At 36.3% G+C, this 19,264-nt stretch overlaps 2 protein-coding genes across 2 annotated transcripts; one reads left to right on the plus strand and one right to left on the minus strand.

Moving 5' to 3' along the window:
* Nucleotides 1-7,558: 7,558 nt before the first annotated feature.
* Nucleotides 7,559-12,191, plus strand: LOC113283645 (vacuolar-sorting receptor 1-like). Its single transcript, XM_026532978.1, has 11 exons — nucleotides 7,559-8,292; nucleotides 8,628-9,409; nucleotides 9,492-9,561; nucleotides 9,644-9,727; nucleotides 9,986-10,062; nucleotides 10,396-10,477; nucleotides 10,616-10,698; nucleotides 10,786-10,852; nucleotides 11,101-11,229; nucleotides 11,485-11,591; nucleotides 11,703-12,191. Exons 1-11 carry the CDS (start codon nucleotides 7,986-7,988, stop codon nucleotides 11,799-11,801), a joined length of 1,887 nt encoding a protein of 628 aa, XP_026388763.1. The 5' UTR covers nucleotides 7,559-7,985; the 3' UTR covers nucleotides 11,802-12,191.
* A 353-nt stretch (nucleotides 12,192-12,544) lies between these two features.
* On the minus strand, nucleotides 12,545-16,624 carry LOC113283646 (PIN2/TERF1-interacting telomerase inhibitor 1-like). Its single transcript, XM_026532979.1, has 11 exons — nucleotides 16,461-16,624; nucleotides 16,279-16,363; nucleotides 16,051-16,130; nucleotides 15,891-15,939; nucleotides 15,713-15,803; nucleotides 15,526-15,592; nucleotides 15,197-15,290; nucleotides 14,705-14,889; nucleotides 13,977-14,255; nucleotides 13,772-13,888; nucleotides 12,545-12,894 (listed from the first exon to the last, which is right to left on the minus strand). Exons 1-11 carry the CDS (start codon nucleotides 16,536-16,538, stop codon nucleotides 12,838-12,840), a joined length of 1,182 nt encoding a protein of 393 aa, XP_026388764.1. The 5' UTR covers nucleotides 16,539-16,624; the 3' UTR covers nucleotides 12,545-12,837.
* Between the last annotated feature and the right edge of the window lie 2,640 nt (nucleotides 16,625-19,264).

A 19,264-nucleotide genomic window follows, 5' to 3' on the forward strand; every position in this document is an offset into this window, starting at 1 on the left:
AGAAACATCAAGATCAGATCACACAACTACAAAGAGAATAGTTAAGTCTGGTTTCACAATCCGAATGAAGTCTTCAAGTCGTTAACCTACAAGGTCTCGAGAAGAAACCTAAGGTTAAAGGAGAATCGACTCTAGTTATGCAACTAGTAGCACACAGGAGGTGTGGGGATTAGGTTTCCAAGTTGCTAGAGTTCTTCTTTATATAATTTTCAAATCAGGTTTGCAATCCAAGTTACCTTGGTAATAAAGCATTCAATATTCACCGTTAGATGAAAAACCTGATTCAACCAAACTAATATCTTTCAACTGTTAGATCGAACTTAGCTTGACGTACCCTCATTTAAGTTTATGTAACCGTACCCAAACGTGTACACCATGTTGGTTCACAAATAGTTAACCGAGGTTAGCCATATGATTACTCTCATATCAACCTTATTCATCTTAACCATAACTTGTTCAAATGACTCAAATGAAACTAGTTAAAGAGTTGTTCAATTGCTATATTCTCATGGATTTACACAAGAACACAATTGAAGCAAAATCGGTTTGATTCACTCGAAACAATACATGAACATTATAGCCACAGTTTGCAAAGATTGCACTCCTTATTGATAAATGTTTTAGGTTCATGTATAACGGATTTTAGAAAGTAACCACTTAAGTATGCGTACGGGTATGCGTACTTAAGTAACCGGATTTTGAGTTTGGTTTGGTTTTCAAACTCAGCAGAAATTCACGGACGTGAACTTTCTGGCAGTATGCGTACCGATACGCGTACTTTAGGTAACCGGATGAGTTTGGTTTTGGTTTTCAAACTCAGCAGAAATTCACGGATGTGAACTTCCGCCAGTATGCGTACGTGTACGCATACTTACCCAGTCTCCTACAACCTTTATGTATACACACAAGTATGCATACTTAGGCTCCCGGTTTTGGACTTATACACTAATATGCGAACACACTATGCTTATATCCAAAGATGGTTACATGATTCTAAACTCTTTATTTCAATCATTGAAACATTCTTCTACAATGACAATAGCCGTTTTCACACACTATTAGCATCAAATTAATTTTTAAAATATTGAAATAATTCATTATCGAAACATTCCAAGTCTTACACCAAATGATTGTATCACACAAACCATGTAAAATGTTACTCGGTAATTTTCTCATGATATAAGATGAACTTGGTCGAAGCGAAAGCTTACTAACACATATTTCGAGAAATATGTAAGCGAGATATACTCAGCTCGAAATCTCAAATGTGTATAGAGAAAACTATATCGTAACACGACTTATGTCTCAATATAGGAGATAGAGTAGAAATATACTTTCCAAGTGATAGATGAGTTTAAGTCTCCACATACCTTTTGTCGATGAAGTTCCACAAGCTCTCCTTAGTAGTTCTTCGTCTTCAAGTGATATACGCCGTGAAGTCTAAGCTCATCTACACAAACTATGTCCTAGTCCGAGACATCCATAAATAGGCTAGAAATGAAGACTTATAGTTTTGATCACTAACATTGACAAACATGCTTGAGATAGTAACGCATGCGAGTTCGACCGAGCAGTGCTCTAATAGTTTGATTCCTTCTTCGAGTTATATCAGAATGATCCTTTCTTTTCTTCTATTTTAGAAGCTATCGAGTCTGGCGAGCGTTCCAAGTTCATTTTTCTTGATGGTTTCCTCTTCAATGGTTGTCAATTGTGCGTATCTGACTGTAGTTGGCTTCTTAGGATCATTCAAGAATTGCATGGTGAGGGCCATATTGGTCGTGACAAAACCTTTCAGCTGATTTCAGCTTCTTATTTTTGGCTAAGAATGTTTAAAGAAGTGCAACGTTATGTAGCTCGCTGTCAGATTTTCCAAGTATCCAAAGGGTATGCTACTAATGCCAGTTTGTATATGCCATTACCTGTCCCATCCAAGCCTTGGACAGACATTAGCATGGATTTTGTTGTGGGTCTGCCTCGAACTCAACAAGGAGTGGATTCTGTTTTTGTAGTAGTTGACAGATTCTCAAAGATGGCGCATTTTATAGATTGCAAAAAGACGACGGATGCGGTAAATGTGGCTCTTTTGTTTTTCAGGAATGTTTATCGCCTTCATGGTCTCCTTAAGTCAATTGTGTCGGACCGTGATTATAAATTCTTAAGTTATTTCTGGAGATGTTTGCGGAAACTATTGCATACAAATTTGAAGTTCAGCAGCGCATATCATCCCCAAACAGATGTGCAGACAGAAGTGGTGAATCGTTCTCTTGACAATTTACTTCGTAGTCTGGTGGGTTCGCATACTAAGCAGTGGGATCTACACTTGTTTCAAGATGAGTTCGCTTTCTACAAGGTAACTCATAAGAGCACTGACTTTAGTCCATTTTAGGTTGTATATGGATTTATCCCTCACTCTTCCCTTGATCTTGCACTAGCTCCCGACTTGCAGCGCGTACATACTACGACAGACGCCTTAATTCAGAATTTGCAAGAGATTCTTGAGGCTACTGCTCAGAACTTGGTGGTTTCTTCCAGTGAATATAAGACAATTGTTGATCAACATCGTCGTCATGTTGAGTTTGAAGTTGGTGATTTTGTTTGGGTTGTGCTTACTAAAGAACGTTTTTCAACCGGGACTTACAGTAAATTGGGTCCTCGCAAGGTAGGTCCTTTAGAAATCATCGAAAATATCAATCCCAATGCTTACCGTTTGAAGCTTCCAAGTCACATTTATACTGCAGATGCGTTCAATGTACGTCACCTCATTCCCTACTTTGGCGATTCTTCTGACGATGACCTGCCTCACCTGCCAAATTCGAGGGCGAATTTCCTCCTTCCTGGGGAGAATGATGTAGTGCAGAATATGGAAGACGCATACCTAGAGGAAATGGAGCGACGTACGCATTGTCATTGACGTATTAGTTCTATGGCGGTTCTGGAAGAAACATATTATGATTATTTAGTATTACTTTTGGTTGATTTGAGCTATTTTAGTTAAGGTATAAGAAATCTGTGGCAGCTTATGGAATGTACAAATATCTTCTATATTTGCTTTGATTTTTTTTAGATATATATAGCTTTATTTTCCAGGGCTCCGACATATGTTTCTGAAAGCCTATAAAAAAGCTGGGATATTTCTTTGTTAGCATTGAATCAGATATTAATAAAATCACTTCCTATTGAGAAATTTATAAATATGTGTTGATTTATATTGTTTCCAGTACTAATATCCTACACCACCGTCTGAGTTACTTGCTAATGGTGACATGGTGTCGTCATTCACACTCTCAAATTATTATGTAGAAGATTCCAGGTTCTAGATGGGCATCACCACACCACCGACAGTGCATCCTATAACACATAACACTTCAGATGTAGTAAAAGTTAATTCCATAAATTAGAAGTAAAAACATTTGCTTCACAATCACAAGCAGATATTTTCCCCCTGTACTGCGTTCTTTGATGTGTATCCAAACGCGCTAGAGTGTGCATAATAAGAAGTCTGAAGAAAAAAAAAATGACTCGGGAAAAAGAAACAAACATTTTTTTTTTTGCTTTTAGAAGTCAACTCTAAAGGCAAACATTTTTTTTTCTTTTAAAAGCAAAAAACAAAAATTTCTCATTAAAATCGCTATCCTTTGATAAATTGTGGTCATTTTTGCTTTCTAAAAATTGGAAGACAACTTCTTAAATTATATCCAAACACCACGATTATTGGAACAAACTTTTTATAAAAAGTAAAAGCGCGTTTGGATACATATCCAGAAGTAACTTTTTGACTTCTGGAAGTTAAAAGCAAGAAGTTAGTTTGAGTGTATAATTTCAGAATGACTTTTAGAAGCAAAAAACTGACTTGTTGTATCATTACTTCTGACTTTTGCTTTTAGTAACCAAACACTCTATAAACTTTTTCACTTCTACAAGTCATTTTAAATGTGTCCCGAAACTACCCCTCCATTTTAGAGTAATAGGCTAGTTTCATGTATTATTTACACATGTAACAAGCCTATTATTTTGAAACGGAAAGAATAATTTTTTTCGTGGTAACTTCTCAAAGTGAACCCAACCACACAAATGTTCTAGATAGACACCGCAACACCACCGTGGGTGCATCCTAGCACCGTGGCACAGAACACTTCATTAGAGTATGGTTAGATACCAGAATCATAAGTTACTCCTACAAGTCAAAGTAAAAAAGTTACATCACAAAAAGTTAATTAGTTTTGACTCCTAAAAGTCACATAAATCATCTTGAAATTGTATCCCAAATTTACTTCTTAGTACTTAACTTCTCAAGATGTATCAAACCTCCTAGTAAACCTGTAAAATTTTCAAGTTTGGACAGTAACCCAATAAATTGTCCATTCAAAAGATCCAGTACACCTTAATATCTTGGATGGTGAATACACCTATATCATGTTGGAAATTGAGTGCCAGATGATGAAAAATCTGAGAATGTAAAAAATGTTGTATCACTTGCTTCAATGCCTTGTAATTCTTTTCAGCAATTATTCGATCATTCCCAAAAAACTGCGAGTATAATTGGTCAACGAAATATTTTTTTCATTATATAATGAAGCCCTAAAAACTTGTTGGATTCAAGAGTTGTACTACTTTGACCAAACCAAGAACACACAATATGAGATTATGATGATGCTTAGAGAGAAAAAAACCCCAGAGGTTTTGATGTATTCGAATGTGAAGAACCCCTCACTATTTATAGAGGATTTCATGTCTGTTGGAGATGTCTCTTCATCTCATATTGTGTGTATAAGGCTGTTTTTGCTTATACACGCAATAGATTTTTAGGCCCAATTAGATTTTTTAGGCCCAATTAGATTTTTAGAGCCCCAATTAGATTTTTAGGCCCAGCTGGCTCTAAAACCTAAATCAGGCGCATGCCCCAAAAAATAATATTTTCATTATCAGGACCACAATTAATTTTAGGTACTGTGACACCCATAATTATTTCCGTGACACCCATAATTATATGAAATTATTAAAAATGTCTGCATGACGGATTATGCATCAGGGGTATAATTGGTAACACAACTTGAATATAACATATTTAAAAATCCGCGCCTTGGAATTTTATAAAATTTATATCGTTGGAAATATTTTTAAGAGAGCTACGCAACGAGTACAAACAAAAATATCAAATTTTTGTTTTTCACGAAAAAATCGGAGGTGATCATCATTTTAGGCAAAATTTTCGAAAACTTGATACATAACTATTATGCAGCCACCAAAAAAGATGCATAACACATTCTGCAGACGCATAACGAATTATGCAACCATTTTCTCCACTGCATAACAAATTATGCATTTGGATAACAAAGTTATGCATCTATAACAAGTTATGTAACCATTGTTTTGGTTGATTTTAGTGTGTACATAAAAAAAATTGATGCATAATGCACTATGCATCCATATTTACGGATGCATATCAGGTTATGCATCTATTTTCTCGATGCATAAAAGATTGTGCAACAATTTTCTCGATGCGTAATGCATTATGCAGCCATTTCATGACTGCATAACATGTTGTGTAGATATTATTGTAGGTGCATGACAAGTTATGCAGCCTTATTTTTTGTTGGTTTCAATACTAATAAAAAAGTAGCTGCATAACGTGTTATGCAACCGTTTTCTGGACTGCATAACAAGTTATGCAACAATTTTGCATCTATTCTCATAGCTGCATAATAGGTTATGCACCCATTTTCATAACTGCATAACAGGTTATGCATCCACTACTCCACCTGCAAACACCAATTATGCACACACCCATTGCAAACCAACATCAATACCAATTCCTATTTCAGTTATCACCATGAACTACCAAATTAGATCCACCAACTCATTATGCACACACCAACAAAAAACCAACTTTGCATCTATTTTCGTAGCTGCCCCAAATCACCCATTTTCATAACAGTCAACAAATCACACTTCTGAACAGAGTTTCTTTTGCTCAAACGATGGAGAATTTATTTGCTCTTTCATTTTTGGTGAAAGATGGTCGAGTTAGGATAATTGTTGATTCAAATGGGCGCCACTTTGTTACTTCAAAAAATGGACCTACACCTGAACAAGTTGCCTCAGGAGTTGCTGCATACAACAATTTCGTTCATCGGCTTGATTTCAAAGTTTGGAAGTTGATGAAGGATACCGTTGCTGTTGGTGAGGAGCTTATGGCACATCGAACTCCAGCAAATATCTCAAGTGATAGTCAGGGGGAAGTGATCGGTGGAAGTAGTGAGGTGCCACAGCTGATAACGAAACAACACCGATTAGGAAGTTATCCAGGAACCGAAGTCCAATCAAACAAGAAGATACAGTGATAGAAGACTCACCGGAAAATGTTAACTCTAACTTGAGTGAAAAGACTTTCAAATCGCTCTACTAATTCTTTTAACTAACCACAGATGAAAAACGATATTAAATGTCGGTAATGGAAATTGAGATTCAAACAAAAAGCATCACCCTGAAAAAAACATATTTTAGATCTTAATCAGGAATAACTTACTTCGAGAAAAAAATATCGTAATGTTATTTATGATATCTGACCGACCCTCCAAGATGTAGGTATATCACCCCAAAATCAAAGCTCATTCCAATTCTTTAATCATGAACCATAATGATTTTTGTTTCTTTCAAACCAATAGAAAGATAAAGTACAAAACATTGAAAAGGAATGGGATGATTGTTAATGAAGATCTGCATCAACAAATCTCACGGTAAACCCATTTAAGAATTTTATTAGTGATTAATCAATATGAAGCCGAGCTAATTCATATCGTATGAAATATGAAGGATACGTAAATGTTCGTTCAATTTCATCCACAGAGGGTAACCCAAATTAGGCTAAAATCACCATGTTTCTGTTTTTCAGAGAAAATCATTAAATGAGTTTGTAAAACAAGGTTTGAAAATCATAGATCTACAGCTAAAACTTATTTTCAATGAAGAAATTTCGGATTTTTATGAAATTAGATCATGGAGGAGAAAGAAAGAAGAAGAAGAGTACGATGAACATATAAAATTTCGCGATAAAATTTAATTTCAATAATTTTGGGTCCGAGTATAATTTTTTCTTAAAAAATGGGTGCGCGCCTTTAGATTTCTGGGCGTGGATTTTACAGTGGAAGAAATTGGAAAAATGGATCTCCCTGTAATTTTCACATTTTTTTTTCCTTTTGTGTGTATAAGACTGTTATAACAAAATTTTGCACCCCTAAAATCTTTTTTTACAATAACAAAATTTTGCACCCATCCCATAATTCTTGGCTCCGCCCAATTAATCAGACAGACTATGAACAACCTAGCTAGCAAGTGGCTACCTTGCCAAGCAAGGTTTGTCTAATACAAACAAGTAGTAGGTAGAATAATCCCACGATTTCCACCACGGTTAGTAGTAGTAGTTACAAGACTCTGGCTACCAGTAAACTCTATAATAATAATAAGTAACCATAATTTGTCCTCAACTAACAACTTTTCTCCTTTAATGCCACCAAAAAATAAGACAAAATTTTACCGAATATTTACTTGTTGTTGGTTGTTGTCATCCCCTTTACCATTTTCCTTCCCGCAGCAGCAGCCCGCTATAACTAAATTTCTTCTTTCTCTCATATCTTCTACCACCTAAAGATCAACATAACACCAGTTGAATTAAATTTATTGATTGATTAGCTTAATCAATTATTTAATCTCCTTATTAAAAATATATTCCCAAACGTGAATCTCACATCTCCATACTTTAATTTATTATCTCCCCACATCACATCTCTGAGAGCTGAGAAGAAGAAGATAAATAGAGATTGATTACTTAATTGGGTTGTTTGGTTTTACTTTTTCAAAAAAACCCAGAGATTTCTTTAATTCAATTTAAGTCTACTTGGTTCAGATATAAAAGTTATCTCGATCTAGGGTTCTCTTTCAATTTTTGAAAAAGTTGACATCTTTTTTCGATCTTTCTTCTAAAAAAGATGAAACAGAAATTATTAGGTTTTTTGATAATATGGGTATGTTTAATTTTGTGTATCAATACTCCTGTGATGGGTAGATTTGTAGTGGAGAAGAATAGTTTAAGAGTAACATCACCAGATTCAATCAAAGATGTATATGAATGTGCTATTGGTAATTTTGGTGTTCCTCAATATGGCGGTACTCTAGTTGGTACTGTCCTCTACCCTAAATCAGATCAGAAAGCTTGTAAGGATTACAAAGAAGTTGATTTGAATTTCAAATCTAAACCTGGTGGTCTCCCTACTTTCCTCCTTGTTGACAGAGGAGGTAATCCCCTTTACTTATTTTGATATCAATTTCAATCAATTTTAGTATTTGTTGTTGTTGCATGATCCATATTTGATTTAGTCCCTTCTATAATTGTCATCAATTTTGACTTTTCATGATCAGAACATCACCATTTTGAGCTGTTGCATAATTGGAATTGTTGCACTCTCGCATTAATTAGACTATAAAGTGCTTTTTGGAGTGAAAAATTAGACACTGAATGGTCAGGATCGATCCGTCTGTGACTTTATTATCGAGTGTTAATACTTTAGGAATGATTGGGATGTCTAAAAAATGGTGGGTTTTTATGGATTTTTGATTTGCTGTATTGGCAGATTGTTACTTTACATTGAAGGCATGGAATGCGCAAAAGGCTGGAGCGGCGGCGGTACTTGTATCTGATGATAAGCTTGAGCCATTGATTACTATGGATACGCCTGAAGAGGAGAATGCGAGTGCTGAATACCTGCAGAATATTACTATCCCGTCTGCGTTGATTAGTAAATCACTTGGGGATAGTATTAAGAAGGCTTTGGCGAGTGGTGACATGGTTAATATTAATTTGGATTGGAGGGAGGCGTTACCTCACCCTGATGAGCATGTTGAGTACGAGTTTTGGACTAACAGTAACGATGAATGTGGGCCAAAGTGTGACAGTCAGATTGAGTTTGTTAAGAACTTTAAAGGGGCAGCTCAGATACTTGAGCAGAAAGGTTACACTCAGTTCACTCCACACTACATCACTTGGTACTGTCCGGAAGCTTTTGTGTTGAGCAGGCAGTGCAAATCTCAGTGTATCAATCATGGGAGGTATTGTGCTCCAGACCCAGAACAGGATTTCAGTACTGGGTATGATGGGAAGGATGTCGTTGTTCAGAACTTACGACAGGTTTGCTTGCATAAAGTTGCTAATGAAAGTGGAAAACCGTGGTTATGGTGGGATTATGTAACTGACTTCTCTATCCGATGCCCGATGAAAGATAAGAAGTATACAAAGGAGTGTGCAGATCAAGTCATTAAATCTCTGGGTGTTGACCTCAAGAAAATAGATGCATGTATTGGAGATCCTGAAGCTGATGTGGAGAACCCAGTGTTGAAGGCAGAACAAGACGCGCAGGTTAACTTCATTACTTAATCATTCTTCCTTTACATATTTCTCTGAGTAATTATTGCTTATTTTTTTGTTAATCGTTCTGCAGATTGGAAAAGGTTCCCGAGGAGATGTTACTATCTTACCCACACTTGTGATAAACGATAGACAATACAGAGGTATGAAGCATATTAGTTCTTTCATGATGGGATCATGCTACATGTTAACCCTCTCCTTATAACTTTTTATGGGTTGGTTTAGGTAAATTGGACAAAGGGGCTGTTCTCAAAGCCATATGTTCTGGATTCCAGGAGACCACCGAGCCAGCTGTTTGTCTAAGTGATGGTAATTTCGGAATCCTGAGTTCTTTCTTCTCAGTTTTAGCTCTTCTTTTCTTAGTGAGCTCATGCAAGTATGCAACACTATCATCAAGTGAGCTGAGTCTGACCAATATACAAGCTTTTTCTTGCATTCGTAATGATAAATGAAAACATTAACTGAAGAATTGTCAAGGGAAAAGAATGTTAAAACTCATTTTTTTCTTGCATTCTTTTGAGTACACTTTCCTTACAAGTTCATTTTTTTCTTCCTTAATGTGAACAGGAATAGAAACAAATGAGTGCCTAGAAAATAATGGTGGGTGTTGGCAAGACAAGGCTGCTAATGCTACTGCATGCAAGGTACTTTGAGTTGTCAAACTTCTCCTTAGTTCTGCTGTGTGTTCCATTGCAGTCTAATTTTCTATTGTTGAATTTTTCACAATCAAAATGGAATTTGATCGTGAAGTTTGTTTGGTATTCACTTGACGGAGACTCTCAAAGTTTGCATCTTGAGGAGATCTCCCTGTGCAGATTTATTTCGATTACTTTAGCATCCAATGCGTCTTACTTTTTTAGTTTCTCGTTTGACTTAATGTGAGCTAGTAACTCAGCAGTACATTAGAATGGTTCTACTCTGAATCCTGTGGTCTTAAACAAAATCTTATATTAAACCACATGTGATGTTTCATGTAGGATACTTTCCGAGGAAGAGTGTGTGAATGCCCTGTTGTCCAAGGTGTGAAGTTTGTGGGCGATGGTTATACCCATTGTGAAGGTACACTTTGTCTCAACTTTGCTTCTAAAACTTCGTATATTATATTCATGAGATAACACAGAAGCTTCGTTCGAGAGAATATACGTGGCATTAGAACATATCCTCTCATCTAATCAACTTATTATTGTGACTCCACAGCTTCAGGACATCTGCGTTGTGAGATTAATAATGGTGGCTGCTGGAAGCAAACAAAAGATGGCAAAACTTTCTCTGCCTGCTCAGTAAGTGGTTGAACTCTCTTTTTCTGTATTAAAACTTCAATTCATGTTCGAGACTTGCTTGACATACAAGTGGAATTTGGATTGCAGGAAGAACATTCGACAGGTTGCAAGTGCCCACCAGGATTCAAGGGTGATGGTGTCCAAACATGTGAAGGTACCTCTGCTTACTTTTTTCTGATTATGGTTATACACGAGACAGTAGTGAGGTTGCCCAAGGTTAAACAGTAATTTTTTTTTATCACGATATAAGATGAGGACTGTTACAGAAAAAAGGATGACTTGTTTTTTCATTTTCCTTTTGACCATACCAATAATTAAATGGTTATCTGAAATTATGTACATGGTTTAAAAAAAGCGCACATGGTTATACACTAACGGTTCTTACTATGTCGTGTATTCCAGATGTGGATGAATGCAGGGAGAATTCTGTGTGCCAATGCACTGACTGCAAATGCAAGAATACTTGGGGAAGTTACGATTGCAGCTGCGGTGGTAATTTGCTGTACATGCGAGAACACGACACTTGTATAAGTGAGTACTTCCAGGGCATTCTTACTTAAAGTCACTGGTCGTGAGCCAGTAATCATTTTAAAATACAATTACCAAAATTTTGAAAGTCTCGAACGATGCTCTGCCTTAATGATGGGGATTACTTATAAGCTGAGCTATTTCAAAAATGAAAGTTTTTACAAAATACTCGCACCATATTAAAACTTGGGCAGTTCAAGTGGGTTCACTTTAGTTTCTAGCTGCTAATGTTTGCTGTATTGTATGTGGATGGTGTAGGCCAAAGTGGAAAATCTTCAGTTGGTTGGAACTTTGTGTGGGTCATTTTCCTCGGCTTAGCTATCACAGGGGTTGCAGGGTATGCTGTGTACAAATACAGAATCAGGGTATGCTGTTTACTTTACAAGATTATACTTGTTTCTGAAAAATAGATGGTGAAGTTTCCCATCACAGACCAACTCTTGCTCATGCACTGTGTGTTCATTTGTGTTGTGCAGAGATACATGGACTCAGAGATCCGAGCAATCATGGCACAGTACATGCCATTGGATAACCAGGGTGAATCTCAGAACCACGTTGCTCACGCAGACATCTAATGCAGGAGGGACGCTGATTAAATCAAAAAAACAAAAACAGATAAAGCAAAGCAGAGAAAGAAAAAGAAGCAGAGAACAAAGAACGCGAAAGAAGAGAATTGAAATATACAATGCAGTACACAGTTCACTCTTTACACCCCCATTCAAGTTCTAGAAAACAGAAGGTCAGCTGGAGTCATGTTACCAATACTACAACATGTGTATGTACGTATGAACGGTGTTGTTGGTCTGATCGTGTATAATCTCTTTTTGGATCTTTCAATACAGACTAAATCTAGGTTAGAAACATTTTACATTTTTTTGGTTTCTTTGTTATGCTTGTTACGCTCTCAATGTGATGATAAATTATGGTTTTGCTACAAATATAAATGGAAGTAGTACTAGACAGTAGAGGCGATTGGCAGCCATATTTGGGCTGAACCTGTCAGAATCTGCGAAGCCCGTGAATCTAAAACATCATCTAAGCCCATGAATCTGAAACTCCAACTTCTGATCATCATCTATAATACTTGGGGTAGTCACAATGACTTGTTCTCTTGTAACCCCATGAATCTGAAACTCAAACATCTGATCATCATTTATAATACTTGTGGACCCACCTGATGCAGGGAATAAAATACCTCTCACTCAAAGGATCAAGCCACCGACTCACATAACTCTAACTCTGAGTTCGGTAATAAACATATTCAGTCGGATCTAGATGAGTCAGGTTATTTCAGTCCGATCTAAAAGAGAAACAAACATAAACAAATATCAATATCCTCTATTAATTCTCTAATAGTGTGTTTGTAATTAAGCTAAATCTTTTTGGTTTGGATTATGTATACTTACAAAATTTCCTATGCAACTTAGTAGCCAATATCTCTTGCGAATGCAAAAAACATGTTGGATTCGATGTTGGTTATATAGAAACTCAAATAACCTTCTAGTGTTACTAGAATGTAAAAATCAATTCTGACAACCCCTTTTTTACCACTCAATATTATGATATTAGTATACTAGCTTGGAATGTTGCTACAAAATCTCTGGTCTCCATTCATTGAGGGAGACTCACTTTCTTCCCGTCCAGATGAAACTGCTTGCTGGCTAGAAGCTGCATTCAAAAAAACCCAAAGTTTCAGTGGAAGGACTGATAATGAAGACCCACAGAAGTTTCACTACAAATTATTTGATGAATTTAAATGCATGTTAACTGCGTAGGTGACTATAAGCACAGTCTAAGTAGAACAATCTTCAGAAGAAACTGTTCATATTGGGTGGTGTTGTAACCAGAATTCTAGGTGTTACAATCGGGTCTCAGAACTTCAATCTATTTCGTTCCGCATACATTTTACGTTTTTGCTTTGATTCCCAGACCTTAACTGATATTCTTAAATTTCTCAAAAATAATGATTGTAAGCTACCTCAAAGTAGCTCCATCCTAGTAGTTCTCCTTTAGAATTCTACTCATACCCTAACTTCAAATCTGAAAGTCTGATGTATATACAAGTCATCCGTTAAAATTTCCTGTTTCATATCTTTTCATTTCCCATAGTGGGAAAAAACCCATGACCCTCTTACTCATTCCCTGTTCTTCAATTCTAGTCAGAAAGATAAGTGACTGATGCCACCCCAGTCTACGAATACTTTGACGGTGTAGAACAAAACTATTCAAACTTCTAAGTTTTAACTACATAATCTGGACTTATCGGAAAACTACTCTAATAATATAAAGAGAACTGAGTGATCTAAGATCTTAACCAGTAACTAGTGTCAAGGAAATGCACAGCTACACTAATAATATAAAGAGAAATATCAAGTAAGCAATAAGACCAAACTTCCCCTTGGGCTTAACTCAATAAATGAACTACAAAATTTAAAAAGTCGGTCAAACCCAAGCTGGAAAGACATACATAGTGAGTAAAGGACAATGCAGGGTATTACGTATTCGTCAACTGCCAAGATTTTCAACAGTTTCTAGGATTCCGTACCTTCTGTTTCAAGTATGAGAGAGCGTCGCGCTTCGAAGAAAATTCTGAAAAGACGGATGGTGATTGGGTCTCAATGAGTGATCTAAGATCTTTCAGCTTCATTGACTTGCCAGGGGCCTGCAATTAGAAGTAATTTAGTTTACAATAGAACCTTTCATATGTTTCATCTAAAAGCGGAAGAAATTGCATAGTTTGAGAAAAGCACCTGACGAAGTAGCTTTTTGCACAATTTTTTCAAGTTAACTTTCTCCTCGTCACTCTTTTCTGTTATGACAACCTCGCTGAGATTTTGTTTTACTGGAGGACAAGGTTCAGCAGAATCCTCGGATTCATCGTCCTCTTCATTGCTGTCTTCACCATCATCGTCTTCAGTACCGTCTTCACTGTCACTAAATGATGTCTTCTTTCCCTTCCAATCAGCACCAGCAATTTTCTTGGACTTACCCTTAGCTCCCAGACCTTGCTTTCCAGTTGTAGCTTTATCCTACAGATGAAATAACATACATCTGAATTACTCACAGCAATCTATACGGTAATTTTTATATGTTTGTCGCAATCAAAAAGTTCATATTCTTGATAAGGTAAAGACTTGTAGAAAATTTACAAAAACAACCTACAACTGCGCATACAAACTCTAGGTATAAACACCTCTGGAAGTTTGTGAACAGTTTATTGCAAAATTCAGATCCTATTAAATAACAACACTTCTTAATTCATAGTCCTATAATAACGGTGGTTATCAAAATCACATCTCTATCCCAACGCTTTAGCCTAAATATAACAGACTAACTGACTAAGCAGTTATACAGGTTTCTGCAAGTTCGAGATTTACACCCCAAATCTACACAAATGAAAAGATAGAGAAAAGAGAACAAAATAACAAAGAAAACAAAAAACTATTAAAGACTATCCCCTTAAGACAAAAAATGGTACCTGACAAAGATTATATAGATCTTCTTGATCTTGTTCATGAAATGCAGCCCTTTTGCCTGATTCGGGTGTCTCCTCAGAACTTCGTTTAGATTTCTTCTTTGGTTTAGAAGTTGCTCCAAGAAGTCCGCCAGAGACAAATCCATATTTAATGCCCCACCAATTTACTGGCACATTGTTTGGCTTGTCTGTCATAAGTTGCAAGTGTTAGAGCAGAAATAAGAGAGCAATGCAGGTAGTTGAAAGATCTATTGATAAAAGTATGACTGCCCACACCTTATATAGCTAGAAAAGTGATCAATGTCAAACGCAAAAACAGAATTTTAATTGTTCACCTCAACCACATAATACTACTGTGATTCAGTTACCATCATCATCACAGCTATTAGACTAAAAATGTCACCACTGTCTCTAATTCCGGAGCCCTATCTAGTTGTACAGATATTAAAATAGAATTTATTTTGTCACTTCAACTACAGAATATTAATATGATACCTTCATCTTGGCAGCTATTAGACTCATCTGTCGCTTTTGTCCCCATTTCCGATGCTTCATCTAGTTGTACATCCTCCTCCTTGGTTTTTTTGACCTGCATATGCAAAGCATGGACTTGTTATGTACGTATTGGAATACAATGTAATTGCAAGGAAACCAAACTGTCAATTACAAAAACTCAATATCCTCATGTTACTAGTGTAGAATGTAGACACAAATGCACAACGTGAGAAATATGATTCAGTATCTTGATATAAATAGTGGTGGAAGTAACACCAACTACCAGGCATATCTGACAAGAAAATCTAAATAGAGGTTCAGAAAATTACAAGAATTCCCTCGAGATCTTTCAAAGAATATCCGTTTACACGCTTCCCTCTTTCCCTCTTCTGGTATCTACAAAAGAAAGAAAACCAATTCAATCAAAACCCCGTGTCATACAAAATACAATCTATCCGAGATCAATTACCAAAGAATTAGAAACTACAAAAACAAATAAAGTCATTATCTACCAACCTGCCCTGTGGACGAGTACTCTTAACAACACTCTCCTTGATGACTTCTTTAGCTTCAACTTTCTCGGCATCAACCAAAGAAACTTTCTTGTCTGCACATTACACAAACTTAACCAATTAAGTCACTCTCCACACACTAATAAAACAACCAACAAAAACAACAGTCGTTTCTGCATCACCTTCTTTATCATCATCATCATCATCATCCTCAGCATGAACTGCTGCTTGCTGCAAATTACAAATAAACCAAACAAACAGGTCATATTCCACAAAACCAATAACTGGTTTCTAATTTTCATTCATAAATTCCAAGGATATCAAAAGAAAAACATTTCTTACCACTTTCAATCTTTTAAGAATATTATCAAATTGCGTAGTATCAAATGCCCAATTGTTTTTCACTTGGTCCAAACCAACACCTACAAAAACCCCAAACAAAACCCCACAAAAATTAAACCTAATTTTCAGTACCATACACTCGAATTAATCAAATTACACACAAAATTGAAATTTTTTTGTATCAAAATCCTAGAGATAGACAGACAGTTAAAGGGTCTAATCAAAAACCTGAAGTATCCTGCTTGTTTTTCACTCGAACATGACCTTTAATTCCTTGTTTATCTTTCCCAAGTCCTTCACCTTCTTCCCATCCCTACAACACAAAAACAAACCCATCTTTTTTGTGAAATCAAATGAAACGAAAACCCTAATAAAGTGTAATTTGATGAAAATAATAGATTTTTTTTTACCATTGTTTTCATGAGGCGGAAAGCGGCGGAGCTTCTAGAAACACCAACATAGCAGAGAGGAGCTTCAGGTGCGGCCATGAATCAAGCAATCTCTCAGTTTCTCTCTGAGATTCAACTCAGAGGTTTTCCGAAATAGAAAAAAAAAGAGGAAAGAACGGAGAAAGAGGCATTACGATACTAAAATAGCCCTAGGTCTCTCTGTGGGCCTACAAATTTGATTTAACTCCGAGTTGACTCCTATTTATGATCGTCTAGGCCATATACTCTATTTTTGAAAGCTAAGTAGATCAAAGCAAATTGCGGAAGCAAAGATGTGATCAAAGTTGACATTGACCGACATATTGGTCTGAGATATTGGTATCGGCGGACGTATTGCTAACTCTATAAAGACAATTTTTTTTTTTTTTAAGTCGAAGGTTATATTAAAGTTTAAACCTCAAAGAGGTTTACTACCTACAAGCCAATTGTTTGTATCATGAGTAAAATTGTCACATATAGGGTCAGAATTTTGCCTGGGCCACTGTTCAGCTATCATCCAAGCCCACTAACCAGTCAACAAAAGCAGCCCACCAGCCTGCCCAGTTTTACAATGATCGGTCAATGGTCAAAGTCAACGCTCGATCAACAGTCAAAGTCAACCATTGGACAACTGTTAGGGCTGTTCATGGTCGGTTTTGGTTCGGTTTCTAGCCAAACCAAAACCGAAACCAATACAATTGGTTTCTAAAAATCTAAACCAAACCAATCCATTAAGCATTGGTTCGGTTTCCAAATGGTTCCAGTTGGTTTCGGTTTGTCCCAGTGGTTTTTGGTTAACCAATAATTATGTCAAACCAAAAAAAAAAATACACAAATTTATAGATAAAAAAATCGTAATTGCCGATAGTATTGGTTTACACAAACTTGCAGACAAAAAATAAATAAAATAAATAAAATAAATATCAAGAATAGTTAAAGCTTACTCTAAATCTAGATATCAAAAGAAGATATATAATATATCTTAATTTAGTTATTGACAAATAAAAAAGAAGGGAGACGGGAAGAAAAAGTCGAGTAGCAGCAGTTGTAGTTGGGGGTCGAGAAAGGAGGCGACTGAGAGAAGGAGAAAGAGGAAGAGGGAGAGTATCATAATGAAATAGATTTAGGATTTCTATTTATCCTCTAAATCAATGGGTAGAATCTAATACTTGTAAATCAATGGTAGAAACTAAGTTTAAAAATTAATCGGTTTTTCAATGGTTTTTGGTTCGGTTTTAAAAGTCAAACCAAACCAAAACCAACACTATCGATTTTCCACTTTCTATACCGTAACCGATCCATTAGTAAATGGTTCGGTTTGGTTTCTTCCTAATTGGTATGGTTTGGTCTGGTTCCAGCGGAAAACCGAAACCATGTTCAGCCCTAACAACTGTCAAAGTCAGGTTGCACGTCGCACCTCTAGCAAATTTTCAATCAAGTTGCCAACAGTGATGCCAACCAATTCCCAGCCAAGTACTCTGCCTCACTGCAATCCAGTTTCTAACCATGCTGCCAGCCAGTCTCTACCCATGCAGTCAGCTATGCTGCCAGCCAATGTCCACCAATACTTCCAGCCATTATTCATGCAGAATTTATACAAAGAAGCATGCAAGCAGTTTCATGCAGAATTGAAGATGGAGGCATGCAATAATAATTCCAGCAGTTTCATGCAGAATGAAGATGGAGGCATGCAATACTAATTCTAACAATTTCATGCAAAATTGAAGACGGAGTCATGAATGAGCAGTTAATGCAATTTAAGTTATATTGAAATTATGTATACAATTGTATAAATAGTGAGGAGCAGAAATCAAATAAAAGGAGAAGAAAACTAGAAGAGAGAGAGCTAATACAGAAAAATACATAATGTAATTCTGATATAAAAAAATATCACCCCAAGGGGATTCGTCCGTGGATGTAGGCAAACCATGCCGAACCACGTTAAAATCGTGTCTCTCATCCCTATCATTTTTCATTTTTTTAGCCTAGTTTTCATCAACAATACCAGTTTAATCGTTTCAATTGTGTTTCGTGCCGAAAAGTAATTTTGGGTACAAACACCCATGTAGCTAGGAAAAGAAAGAGAAAAATCCTCCATCCTGATACTGACGAGTTTCAAACTCAAGTCGCTGGTATCATCATCCAACGACTTTACCCTATGAAGAGAAGTTTGACATGCAGTTTGAATCGAAAGTTGACAGTCAAAATTAAGTGAAGGGTTAATGTAGTCGTGCATCTTAATCAATTATTGTTTATGGATTCCTCTTTTGCGTGCTTCCTTTACCAATATATCAACAACCGCATCGTATCTTCAGTACTTAAAATGAATTCCTAAAATATAGTCACATGAAAGCAGAATCTTCATAGCTTTTGAAACTATAGCTTGGTCCCTCGAAAAAATGTTGCTTGATTTATCTTACAAAAAATAATAATTAACCTTTGGAAATCACCTTCCATCTAAAAGTTGCTTAGGTCCATATTTTTGGCCCAAATAGCATCTTCCAAAAGACTCAAAATTTCTACTTCTTCTGCAGAGGATCCGTTGAAAGTTCCAGATTTAGTCGGGGTAGTTGTTTTTATATCAAAACGAAAGATTAGATCATAAACAGGAGATAAAGAATCAACCCAAGATGCATCAAAGTTAACTTTGGACTGGGTAGATAAAGGTTTAGTCCACCTTTGGTCATTGCAGTTTGGTTGCCTTGGAAGAACAAAGTCAAAAGTTTCCCTATGATGTAAAGTTTCATTTTATTGCATTCATAGGTGACCACAAATTCATATGTCTT

This window comes from Papaver somniferum, chromosome 5 (assembly GCF_003573695.1).
Source record: "Papaver somniferum cultivar HN1 chromosome 5, ASM357369v1, whole genome shotgun sequence".
In the NCBI taxonomy this organism is placed as follows: Eukaryota; Viridiplantae; Streptophyta; class Magnoliopsida; order Ranunculales; family Papaveraceae; genus Papaver; species Papaver somniferum.